We start from the raw sequence: 13,094 nt of genomic DNA on the forward strand, positions 1-13,094 counted from the left end.
ACCTCCCCCAGCTGCCCAATGGCTCCGTAACCATGGCAACCAGAGCGACCATCTTAGCTCCAAGCAGGCTCTATCTTTCCCTAAGCCCTCCCATCCCACCCAGATCAGCCCACAGGGATTGGGGACCACTGTCTTCTCAGCCACCCTGACCCAGCCTGTTCCCACCTCAGGGCCTTTGCACTGACTGTTTCCTCTCCCTCATCACTTCTCCCAGACACTCGGCAGGGTAGTGATGAGAGCAGAGGCTCCGGGTCAGGCTGCTGGCTGTTAATTATAGCTCCACCCTACTCTGTGTAGCTGTAAGTAATTTTCTGAGCTGTGCCTCAGTTCCTCCATCTGCAGGATGGGAAGAGAACACCCCCACACCCCCTGAGATTCTACATGGCTTGAAGGTGTTGCAACAATAAGAACAGTCCACAAGTCTGAGCTCTAAAGACTCCAATCTGGTCTCTGCACCACTTTGCTACCATAGAGACTTTCCTAACATGCAAGCTGGACCACGCCACTGCGATCCTCAAAGCCATCACGGGCCTCCTTCCCCGCCGGGGGATAAAGGGTAAAATCCAGCCCCTTAGTAGCTGCACGGCCCTCGCATGCCTGCCCACCCACCTGGCCTCATCCGCAGCCCATCTCCCACAGCCAGGCTGCGCTGCAGCGTCTGCGTCTCGCTGCATCCACCTGGAAGCTCCTCCCCTTATCTGCTCAGCAAACTCACCCTTCAAACGAGCTCTGTTCAGTTAAGCTCCACAAACACTCAGTAAATGCCTTCTCTGTGTCAGGGACCGAGTTAGGTGCTGGGGGCAAAAGGAAGTCCTTCAGAGCCCCTCGTCTGGAAGGACAGACTTATACAGAGATCCCTTCAATATCATACGGAAGGGGACACACAGTTACAGGGGTGATGGGAGTGTGGCGTGACGTCCCGACCCGATCCTGATTTAGGAAAGGCCTCCATCAGGAGGTGGTGCCTGTGCTGGGCTGGGAAACGCGGGACGTCAGCTAAGCAAAGAACAGTAGGATGGATGTTTGCAGAATGATGACAATACGAAGAAAAGCCCAGAGAAAAGACCGGGCAAGGGCTGTGTTTGCATACAGATTATATGCTCCATATACCCCAGCCCAAGTGCTCGAGGTGGAGGCGGGACACCAAGGCCAGGTCACGTCCGCCTGGGGGGACTGGCCTCTACCTTGCCGGCAATGAAGACCCACTGAGAGCTTTAAACAAGAACATGGTCCCTTCTGGACCTTAAACTGGATCCCCGCCAACTGGAGGTGGGGAGATTCGGTTATTCCAGTAGCTCAGGAATGAAATGACAGAGGCCCAAACCAGGACCCACGGCACTGAGGAGGAGATAACAGATTCCAGAAATATTTAAGAGGCAGGGACAGCTCCACCTGGGGACTGCTTGGTCATGAGGAATCTGGGCTGGTCCCTGGCGTGGGTACCATCAGCTGGGGTAGGAAGGGGTTGGGGGGCGCGGCTGCGGAGGGGAGTCGAAGGGCCAGCGGTGGGCGGAGGGCAAGACCTCAGGACCGAAGCGGTCTAAACATTCATTTTAATTCCGTGTTTGTGCGTAAGCAGTGCAGTAGTATGTACGTATATATTAACGGAGGTGCGTTCTTAGGTATTGTTGTGCGGAGCGATACGTGACTGTGGGACCACTGGTTTCACAGGTAGGGGATGGAGGAGATGCAGGGAAACAGAGGTGGAGGAGAACCAGCAGAGGCGGCACTTGGAAGCTGACACGGAGAATTTTAAGAAGGAGCAGTAAGTGGTATCGGATACAGCGGACCTCCAGGAAGTTGAGGCCTGGGAAACATCCCCAGGATGTAACCACTGGCAACGCTGGCTGGCATTTGGGGCTGGATAATTCTCAGCTCGGGGGGGCTGTCGTGGGCACGGTAGGATGCCCACTAGAGGCCAACAGCTCTCCACCCCCCCTGAGTTGTGACAATCAGAAATGTCTCCCAGGACTTCCCTGGTGGTCCAGTGGTTAAGACTCCGAGCTTCCACTACAGGGGGCACGGGTTCGATCCCTGGTCAGGGAGCTAAGATCCCGCATGCCGCGGCCAAAAAAAAAAAAGTCTCCCAGATGTTGCCAAGTGGCTCAGTAGAATTGTGCCTGTTGAGGACCACTGCCCCAGGTCACAGCCACACGTGGCACCCAAGCTCACTGTTACCATGAATCAGAAAACCACAGCGCAGGGCATGCCTCTGCCCATGTGGGCCCCTGAGGGGAGCGCTGGGTCTGGCGCCATGCCTGGCTGCAGTCAGCTACAGTTTTGTACTAGAAACCCAAGCTTGAACCCTACTCCCCAGCGGGAGAGCTCTGCCCTGAGGGGCCCGATCAAATGTCCCTGGCGGGGCCACCTGAGCCGGTTCAGGTACAAAGTCTGATTCCCTTTCCCGCTGTCCCTATGTAATGCTTTGTTCCTTAGGGAACAAACACAGTTTAAAAAATAAAAAAAGGATTAAATATTCATGTCAGGAGTCATTTGCCATGAAAGCAGATTCAAGTACCCCCGGCAGCAGCAGCGAGGTCCCTTTCTGCTGTGACCCCTTCCAGGGCTCAGGTGAGCTCAGGTGCAGGAGACCTGGATTCCAATTTCCACCACTTAACTGATCCAGAAACTCCTTCCCTCTGGCCTGTACCTGCCTTGCTGGCAAAACAGGGTTAGATGACACGACGTAGGGGGCAGTGCTTAACCGTTCCCGGAACACAGCGGGTACGGATAAAAGAGCGTGTCTTAGAAGAGTGTAGTACAGGTTTTACCAGCACGGGGCTGGCAGAGACCTCAGACTCCCACCTCCTCCCCAAACAGCCCCACCTGCTCCCGAGTCCCAGGCCTGGCCCTCTTAGCAGAATCAGCAGGCACCTTTGCCAATAACGCCAAGGACAGAACGTAAGACAAAGTACTTTGAAGCGCTTCCATTGCTGTACAAACATGGACAGTGGTGGTTGGGGTGTGGGGACAGGATCCAGGCCGTGGCATCGGGAGGTCTGGGTTCTAGTGCCTGACCCACCCCTTGGTGTCACCTTGGGCAAGTCCCAAACTCTTAGAGTTTCAATATCTTCATTTATGAAACTAGGTTTTTAAAAAAAGACCAGCAATACTGACTCAGTGGCTCTCCGCTTGGTCCCGAGGGCAGGGGCCCTGTCTCCGCCCCAGGGAATCCTGCTCTGCCCAAAGCAGCCTCTGCCGAGGGTCACTGCTCCACCCAGGGCATCCCACCACGGGCACATCGTCCTCTTCCACAGAACCACGCCTGCACATCTACATCAAGCCAAGGACCTCTGTGCGCCACGCGGCCCTCTCCAGGGTCCCTTCCTCTCTCTGGAGTTACGGGCTGGATCACGGCCCCTAAAATGAGTATGTTGAGGTCTTAATCCCCAGGACCTCACAGCGGGACCTTATTGGGACATAGGGTCCTTGCAGATGTAATTAGTGGAAATGAGGTCATTAGGGCGGGCCCTAATCCACTAGCATTAGTGTCCTTATACAAAGGGGGAGACCTGACACAGATACAGACACACACAGAGGAAAGATGAGGGACACAGGGACGAGATGACGGTCATTCACAAGTCGGGGAGAGAGGCCTGGACTAGATCCTTCCTCAGAGCCCTCAGAAGGACCAACCCTGCAGACACCTTGATCTCGGGCTCTAGCCTCCAGAGCTGCGAGACATGCGATGCTGTCGCTTAACAGAAACGCCACTCGGTTTGTGGCACTCTCTCATGCAGCTGTAGCAAACTAAGTGCCCGGCGGCTCTCCATTTACCAACCAGAGTGCAGTGTGGCCCGGTCCACCGGGTCTTAGGGGCCGCACGGGGACACAGGAGGGCGATGGCTGGAGCAGAGCCTTGGATGGGCGGGCTCATACGTTGCCTTCAGGAACTTTCTGAGGAGCTCTGCCAAGGCGGTGGCTCTCCCAGTGGGTGCCCTGTGTGGGGGGATCTTTAGGGTTGGGGTGCTATGGCCTCCCTGGCTCCTGGCAGCCTCAGAGCTAGTCCCTTCCTGAGGGTGGCAAGGCAGCCACCCCAGGAGGAGATGCCAGGGGCCCTGCAGGCCCCCAGGGTCCACTCGCCTCAGTCGCCCCCCTCCCCACACTCCCGGGCCCCCTGGACTCACCACCCAGTCTCTGTGAACGATCATGGACATGATGATCTGGTACTGGAAGTATAGGGGGATGAGCAGCGGTGGCCCAACTGCAGGAGAGAGAGGAGAGGCACTCAGAGGGCCTGTCTCACCCGGGTGGGCCTGGAAGATGGGAGGGAGCTGGGGGCAGAAGCCGGAATGTGGTGTCAGCTCTGCAGCTCCCGGGCAGAGGCGGCCGGGGCCCCGGTACCCGAGGAGGGGCTGGGAGCAGACAGCACCTGCTGGCACCCCGCCCAGCGATCATGAGTGTGGGACCCTGGGCAGGTGTCTGGGCCCACATCCCTTCTGCATCATGGGCCACGTGGGGTTTGCCTGGGATGGCTGCTGTGGTCCCTTCTCCTCTCACAGGTCTGGTGTCACTTTCTGGGTCTGGAAGGTTGTCAGGTGGGAGGGGAGACAGAGGGCCACACTGGGGTGAGAAGGGGGTCCGGGTGTGGTGGCAGGGTGTCCCAGCACTCACTCAGGAAGAAGTACTCGTGCTGGTGGTTGTAAGGCAGGTATTTCAGCTTCTTCTTGCCGTACTGAGGAGAGAGTAGAGACCGTGAGCCCCCAGCACCCCTCAGGCTCCAGCCTCCCGTGCTCTCCTCCACCTGCTCTGCAGCACCGTTCCTTCCTCCTGCCCAGGGGGCTTCTGCCCTCTGCACCCTGGGCTCCCAGGGCTGGGCCCCTGTGGGCTCCCGGCCACTCTGGCCAACACTTCCTCAGCCCTCGCTGGGCGTGCCGATGCCAAGCTGCATCCCGTGCTGACCTCAGCTCATGCGCTCCTCTACGAGCGGTGCTTCCAAAGCTGAAGCTCTGGGTCAAATCACTGCCCGAGGCCACAGGGCCGGCTGGGATCTGGACCCAAGAAAGTGGACGCAGAGCCCATGCGACAGGCACTAAATAAATGCTGAGTGAATGCACAACTCAACAGTGCACGTGGGGGGCACAGACACCCAGAGGGAGCTCCTTGGCCAGTTTCCAGCCCTTTGGGAGACAGAAAAGCTCCTGGGTCCCCCTGAGAAGCTCCCTGGAGCCCGCAATGGGCAGGAGAACTCAGGTAAGGGCCTGGGGAATCGTTAACAGTCACCAGGCCAGACGCATCTACCTTCTCGGAGCCTCCTACAATTCCCAGGCCGAGACTTTTCACTTGAGGTTGCCGGCGGGCCAGAAGAGGTCACCACGAGGACCACGTGGACTCTTCAGGCCACACCTGGTCACCTGGTCCTACCCAGGGCACCCTGACACCCAGACATTCAAGTGAGATGGGCTGGGAGGGCTGGCTGGGGCGTGGGCATCCTCACTGTACCAAGTGGCTCAGGCCACACTGACCATGAACCCGGGTGAGGGGACCCACGGCCCCACAGGGCCCCTGCAGCTCCTTAATTCAAGGTCCACCCCCACAGGGACCAGCCCACCTGGCCCTTAGGGGACTGAGACCAAAAGATGCTGCTCGAAGAGGGGCACCAGCGATGCTGGGGGTCTGTGTGGGGAGCCTGGGCTTCGGCTCTGCGTCTCACCTGCGCTGAGACACCGCACAGGTCACGGAGCCCGCCTGAGCCCTGTTTGGCATCCAAAATCACTGGTTGTCAAGAGGAGCCAATGAGAACAAGGGCGCAAATGCCAGGGGCCGACCCCTGGGCCACAGCTCCTCAGCCCCCCTCCCCCAACCCCACCCCCGGCTCCGGAGGCTGGCGCGCTTTCATCCAATCATGTCCACTGCTGCTTCCTTCAGCTGGGAGATCAAAGCATGATATGGACGGCGAAACCCTGGACGTCCTCTAGGCCTGTGCTCCTGTTCTTGAGGTGAGAACACAAGAGGGGAGGGATTGCCAAAATCACAGGGAGAGCCCACGGACAGAGGGGCCCCGGTGGGAGCAAAGCCAAGCCTGTCCCCAGGACGTGCATCTTGGCACAGAGGCCATGGCCGTGGCCCACCCAGCTGAAGCACCACCAGAATCAATCCCTTTGCTCCGTGCGGCCCCCTGTGCCTTGGCAGGGGTCTCACCCATCCCCAGAATGCACGTCCTTTGCACGAAGGCTGTCAGTGAGATTGCGGCTGGCCTTGGAGAGGTCCCAGCCGGGGGACACCAGACACAGTTCTGGACAACTTTCCAGAGGAGGGAGGGATTAGAGGCGCCCCTGAGCGGCCGGTCTGGTGGTCTGAGTTCTGGGGAGCATGGGGCCCACAGAACAGGCCCCCAGGTCTTGCTCTAACCTCCTCCCAGAAGCCAGGAACCGGGCCCAGACATTGTCTGCAGGCTTCTCCAGCCCTGGACAGGAGGCCTCCTACATCTCTGCCCCACAGGTCAACCCAGTGGACAGCCCCAGGCCCAGAAGACCCTCAGGCTGGTCCAACTCTACTCGGGGAGTGAGCACTGAAGGCAGCGCAGGCTGGCTGGCAGAGGGACCCCACGGAAGGTCTCAGGGGTGGGCGCAGCTGGGGAGTTGGTTTGAAGCTGCATTTGCACAGTAAGCACCCTATTTGCACTGATCCATGGTGCCCTGTAGGGGGTGACAGGAGATTACACGGGGCTGATGCTCCCCAGCTGCCCCTGGCCACTTAGCACTGCAGGCTCCCATGCGTGTCCCCTCAATGCCCCAGACTGTCGTGTGGGAGCTGCCGAGTCCCTGCCCCCAGGCAGCGGCAGGCCTCCCCTGTCCACCCCTGAGGGCTCCCAGCCTTAGAGAGGCAGGGGCTCAAGATTTGGAAACAACCTGTTATTTGAGCAAATTGCTTTGCTGTCCCCGCGCCCTCCCACCCCATGAGCTGTGGGCTCCTTATTTGTCAAGTGGAGGTATGATGGGTACTTCTTAGTACTTCTTAGGGCTGTCGAGGGCCCGTTGGTGATGGGGCCGTGAAAGCACTTCAGAACCGTGGGGGAAGGCCAGTCACGGTTACACGTGCGCCCGCGTGTGGTAACGTGCGAAATGTCACGGGACGCCTGTTCCCGTCTTGATGACCTCAGTTAGGGGAACTGCAAGGTCGCCTGTCAGGGTAAGGCTGATCCAGGGCACTAGCTTTCCTCCGAAAACCAGCCAGGCACAGCTGTGGTTTGGTGATGCCAGGCCCGGCCCAGGGCCAACCTTCTGGTTTCTTGACTTTCACACGCTCAGTTCTTTGCAACACTCAGTTGTATGTCATGGGCACAGGGAAGGGATGGGGAGAGCTGTTTCAGAATGTACCAAGCTAGGAGGAGGGGCTCCTGGCTTCTTAATTCATCAGGAAGCTGGAGGGATCCAACAAACACAGGCCTCTAGTGTCCAGCAGGTGGTGGCCCCAGGCAGGGCCCCACAGGACCCGGAAGCCCTGGCTGGGAGCCAGGCAGCCTGGGTTTGGATGGCGGCACTGCTCTTCTAGCTGTAGCCTTGAGCAAGTTATTTCTCTCTCAGTCTCAGCTGCTCCATCTATAAAATGGGTTTGATGAGGGCTCCTGCCTCCCGGTTAAGCAAGGATTAAGTGACACCCCACGTGCAGCGCTCGGCACAGTGCTAGGCCCGGGGACTCAGTAAGAGTCACCCTTCCTCCCCAGTGGGGACCAGAGGCCTCTGCCCTCCAGGACAGTCCTTATCACACACAGGGAGAAAGCTCGGGTCATGAGGCCATCACAGGGGAGTTGCAGGAAGATGGGGGGTGCTTCCACTCGAGCTGCGGGCGAGGATCCGGGTGGCTTGTCGTGTCCAGACCCCAGGGAGTGGCGGCACGTGCAGATCCTGCTTTGACACGTCCTCAAGCCGAGGCTGAAGGGAGCAGAGGCCCGAGGCAGAGGGAGGTGGAGTACGGCCAGCCCCGGCGGCCTGTCTTCCCGGAGGCCCACAACCCTGGGCCCCGGCCAGCTGACCCTCCTGTGCTCAGCCTCTGGAAGGACCACAAGGCCGGGCTTGGATTACGGGCTGAGGGGGTGCCAGGGGCATGTGCAGGGGACTTTTCAGCATTGGAACAAAATGTCTGAGGATGGGCTTCCCTGGTGGCGCAGTGGTTGAGAGTCCGCCTGCCGATGCAGTGGACACGGGTTCGGGCCCTGGTCCGGGAAGATCCCACATGCCGCGGAGTGGCTGGGCCCGTGAGCCATGGCCGCTGAGCCTGCGCTCCGCAATGGGAGAGGCCACAACAGTGAGAGGCCCGCGTACCGCAAAAAAAAAAAAAAAAAGTCTGAGGAATGACCAGGCCCTTCCTTGTCTGTCAGGGGAAGGGGGAGGGGAGCAGTTGCAAAGCCCTGCCCAGACTCACACACAGAAATGAGGAACATGGCCACGGCAGGCATGCAAGGTGGCAAGACTCCAGCCCGAGGGCCCTGAGAGGAGGGCCACAGGTGCTCCAAGGGAATATTTGGCCTGTTCAAGAAGGAAGCCTGGAGGGTCAGCTGCAGACAGGCCGTGGGGCAGGGAGAGCCTCCCAGATGGGCGGGAAAAGCAGGATCTCAGGCAGGAAGGCAGAAACATCCCCAGCTTCTGAAAGCCCGTTTACAGAGCTACAGGGCTAAGGGCCTCCTCGTTCCCCCCCATGATATGGAAAAAAAAAAAAAAAAAGTGGGTGGTGGAGGGGCAGGATGAGCAAAACAAGACCGTCCTTGACATCACCACGAATTCTGTTCTGAAGTTCCAGTAATGCCATAAAACCCAAGCCAGGAATAAGAGTGTAGAGCGATTAGAAAGAGTCTAAATTTTCATTATTTTCAGGGATGTGACTGTCTACCCGGGAAATTCAAAAAAATCAACTGAAAAACAACTAGAATCATAAGCAGACATAAGTGGACACCAGCTGGACATAAGATAACTAGCCAGACATCAACAGGTTTCCTGAATACTGGAGAAACCCCTATCATAATGACAAAAAATAGAAGTTACCTAGGATTTAATTGAAAAAAAAAAAAATTCACAAGACATATAAAGAAAAGGAGGACTTCCCTGGTGGGGCAGTGGTTAAGAATCCGCCTGCCAATGCAGGGAACACAGGTTCAAGCCCTGGTCCGGAAGATCCCGCATGCCGCAGAGCAACTAAGCCCCGTGCGCCACAACTACTGAGCCTGCGTGCCACAACTACTGAGCCCACGTGCGACAACTACTGAAGCCGCGCGCCTAGAGCCTGTGCTCTCAACAAGAGAAGGCACCGCAATGAGAAGTCCGCGCGTGGCAATGAAGGGTAGCCCCCGCTCGACGCAACTGGAGAAAGCCCGCATGCAGCAACAAAGACCCAACACAGCCAACAATAAATAAATACATAAAAATAATTTTTTTTAAAAAAGGAAAACCTTTCTAAGAGATATAAAAAGGAGACTCAAGCATAAATGGAGAAAGATGTCTCATTTCTGGATGGAAAGGTTGAATGTAAAGATGTAAATGCTTTCCGGGAGGGACGTCGGCCCACAAGCTTGCAGTGAGCTCTAAGGAGCCATCGTGGATGGGTCGGCACGGATCGGCATGACGCCCAAGTCACCCAGACAGGGTCCCGTGCTGACGCTCAGCCCAGACCAGGTGCTGGGGTTCAGGAGAGGATACCCTCCCACTCAGAAGGGGTGGCGTGACCCGGTAAGGGGGAACCAGGAAAACTGGCTGACTCCTGAGAATTATCAAGGTTGACCAGCAGTCTTAGCCAAGTCCCATTTGGCAAGAGTCAAGCATTCAAAAGTGACACCAGGGGACCTCCCTGGCGGTCTAGTGGTTAAGCCTCCACGCTTCCACTGCAGGGGGCATGGGTTCCATCCCTGGTCGGGGAACTAAGATCCCACATGCTACAGTGCAGCCAAAAAGAAAGAAAGAAAAAAAAAAGAGGTTCAGGGAGCCAGGCTCTGATGGGGCTCCACCACTTCTCGTCCACAGCCAGACCCTCTCCACCTGCAGACCCCTCTCAACCCCGTAGAGCTCTCCCCCTTCCCTGGGTGCAGATCCCTGCTGTCAGCACTCCCTCGACTCCTAACACCCTCAACAGAGCTGCTGGCTTGAAGTCTCCTGCTACCCCCTAGAGGGTAACATGCCCATCTGAGGGCGCGTCTTGGCTCCTTCACTGGGCTGGGAGTATCCTAGGAAGAGGGGCAATGGCCAGCTCCGAGCCTCCAACACCCAGCACAGGCCAACACAAAGCAGCTTATTCATTCAACAAACATGCGCTGAGGGCCTACTATGCACAGGCCCTGGGGACCCAATGGAGAGCAAACCATATTACTTTTTGATTATTTATATATATTTTCCAGGACTCTAATTCTCTCTTTGGCTCTGTCTAATCTATTTAACCCATTCTTTTGGAGATATACATCTATATCTACACTTCATTTGGTCATTCAAAAATCTGTTTGGTTCTCTTTAATAATCACTTGTTTATTTATCTTAAGTTCATACATAACCTTTCTATAATGTACATAGGACCTGAGTATCCAGGGTTCTATAGCATCTAAATCTGTTCTATGTTGTTTCTTCTGATTCTCACTCATAGTGGCTAGCCTCCTTCTGTGCTGGCGATCTCTGATTGGGAGCTCATTACTTGGTAATAACCAATGGGAATCTTCTTACCTGTATTTGGACACTTCCCTCCAAAGGGGATTTGCCTCTGCTTCTGCCAGGAGCCAGAGGGTGCCACCAGCATGGGACACTTCAGTCCTCCTTGAGGGCCCTGGCTTTGTATAGTTGCCCAAGATCCAGCTTCCCCAGCTCCTCCTGGCCAACCTCCCAGCTTCATTCTAACTTTTCTTTTGGAGGCAGGAAGTGGGTTTTGGAGATCTTGGAAAACAACAGGGCCTCAAGGAATCATGGCCTCTCTTTGCAGGATATTCTTTTTCTGTAGCAAGAAGGTTCGTCACTGCTCTAAGTCTACCATATGAGAAGGAGAAATTCTCCAATCCCAGGTCCAGGAACTAAGATCCCACATGCCACGTGGTGCGGCCAAAAAATTTAAAAAATTAAAAATTATAAATAAATAAAAGTGAAACCAGGGACTTCCCTGGCGGTCCAGTGGTTAGGACTCCACGCTTCCACTGCGGGGGGCACGGGTTCGATCCCTGGTCAGGGGACTAAGATCCCACATACCATATGGCCAAAAAAGAAGTGAAACCATGAAACACTGAAAATATATGAAGAACTTTCTAAGCATAAAAGAAAGGTCCCTCCCAGGCAGCATGGTCCTGTGGACACCAGGGTATGGCTCAACCAGGAACCCAGAAACAGCTGGCCTTTCCCCCGAGTATGTGAGAGAAAGGATTTCATGGAGCACCGTGGCCGTGGCCATGGTCTTTCAAGGCCACTGGCAACTGGATGGCCAGATCCCCAAATCCTCCCACCACACCCCCTCCCCAGAAGTCGGCATTCGAGAGGCGTCTAGGGAGAGATGTTGGAAGAAGTTTCGCTGGCCACCCCACAGAGAGGAGAGACGCCTTGTTGCCAGCATCACTGGTGAGACTAGATTTCGTTTTCAGGGACACAGAGAGCATTTGTCAAGCCCGTCAACAGCTCTACAGCATGAAGCCTCACCCAGAAAGGGAAGCCTTTGTCTTCTTATCAGATGGACCCAGGTTAATCAGTCCTGCTATCTAGACACCTCAAATCAAAGCGAGCAAACTCTTTCCTAGAAGGAAAACGTAAGCATGTATTTTGGCAGAGAATAAAATCCTTGCCCAGCCAGAGAGCCTCCACACTTCCAAAGTACTGAATTTTGGCTAATTTCCTCTGAATTGACAACGTCACAGAAAACCCACGTTTCTGCTCAGATATTCTGTCAGATAGATATGAAACAGGAGAGGGGGGTACCAACCAGGATTGAGGGGACAGGCTCTCTTCTCTCCCTGCTCCAATCCTTGGAGGCCAACACTACTGGGACTACGACCAACTAAAGACACTGCTCCTTACTGAGGGTAAACATGCCTCTCTTGGCAAACGCTTATCGGGCCCCTACTCTGCGCGTCACACTTAAGATGTACATAAAAGCAACAAGGATCTTCTAAACTTTAGTTTACATCACCAATGTATTTCTGAAAAGTAAAGCATATGTAGATTTTTTTAGAGGCTGTCACATAGAGGCTCTACTTTTCACAGAATGTTAAATGAGGACAGTCTTTACATTCTTTAAAGGCATTGGTGGGGGGGCCTTTATTCAAAGACTTAGCAACACCAATTTTTCCTGTCATAAAATACTGTGGGTTACATTATGGTATAGAAATACGACAGAGCACTTGGACACCCCAGGTGGAGGTCCATACACTTCTGACTCCAGCAAGGAAGTGTACGTTTGGTGACGCAGCAAGTTGCAGAAAAATTGTTTAAGTTTTAATTTTTGTTTTTAAAAAAAGATATGTGTGTGTGTCTACACACATAGAAAATATCTGGAAGGATTTTGTAGTATGTTGTCCACAGTGGTCACCCTCAGGGGCATGACACTAGAGGCAAAGGGGGGATGGTAGAGATAATAGGAGACTCACTTCTTAGTTTGGTCTATTTCCGTTGTTATTTAAATGCTTGTAACAGGTATGTTCTATATTTATAATAATAATAATTTTAAAAAACTAATGTAAAAACAAGGCAGTGTGATGGAGTGGAAGGAAATGGCCTAGCTGTCAGATCTGGGGCCTCATCCTAGACTGGCCAAAAAATGATGTGACCCTGAACACACACCCTCCTCCTGCCAAGCGTCGCTTGGCGTCTGTGGTGAAGCAGGTGGGACCAGACCCCGTTGAGGTCCCTCCCAGCATCGGGGACTGTGACCCTCCAAGTAAGTTTTCCTGGGGCTGGTCTTCGGGGACCAAGCTTGAGCTCTGGAATTGTGCCTTCCTGCTAAACTGGAAGGAACAAGCCAGGAAATGCTCTTCCCCGGCCCACGGGAGGTGGGGAGGCATCGACCACTCTGATAAGGATCTGTATCCATTATTTACACAGGACGCCGTCCCACAGACATTTCAGCTTGAATAATTCGGGGTGTCCAGGAAAGGTTTTCGTGTAAACATCAGACACTCTCCACCCTACGGGATTCCTCCCCTG

General features: G+C 55.1%; 1 protein-coding gene across 4 annotated transcripts in view; it reads right to left on the minus strand.

Annotated features, from left to right (window-relative positions):
- The window catches only part of FADS2 (fatty acid desaturase 2), a 65,206-nt gene that overhangs the window by 4,103 nt on the left and 48,009 nt on the right, over positions 1-13,094 (minus strand). For all 4 annotated transcript variants that reach the window (XM_033414206.2, XM_004264197.4, XM_049713117.1 and 1 more), the window contains 2 exons: positions 4,615-4,675; positions 4,128-4,204 (listed from right to left, as the gene is read on the minus strand). In XM_033414206.2, the coding sequence (XP_033270097.1) occupies positions 4,128-4,204; positions 4,615-4,675 (138 nt within the window). The remainder of the gene's footprint in view (positions 1-4,127; positions 4,205-4,614; positions 4,676-13,094) is intronic.

Source organism: Orcinus orca, chromosome 8 (genome assembly GCF_937001465.1).
Source record: "Orcinus orca chromosome 8, mOrcOrc1.1, whole genome shotgun sequence".
In the NCBI taxonomy this organism is placed as follows: domain Eukaryota; kingdom Metazoa; phylum Chordata; class Mammalia; order Artiodactyla; family Delphinidae; genus Orcinus; species Orcinus orca.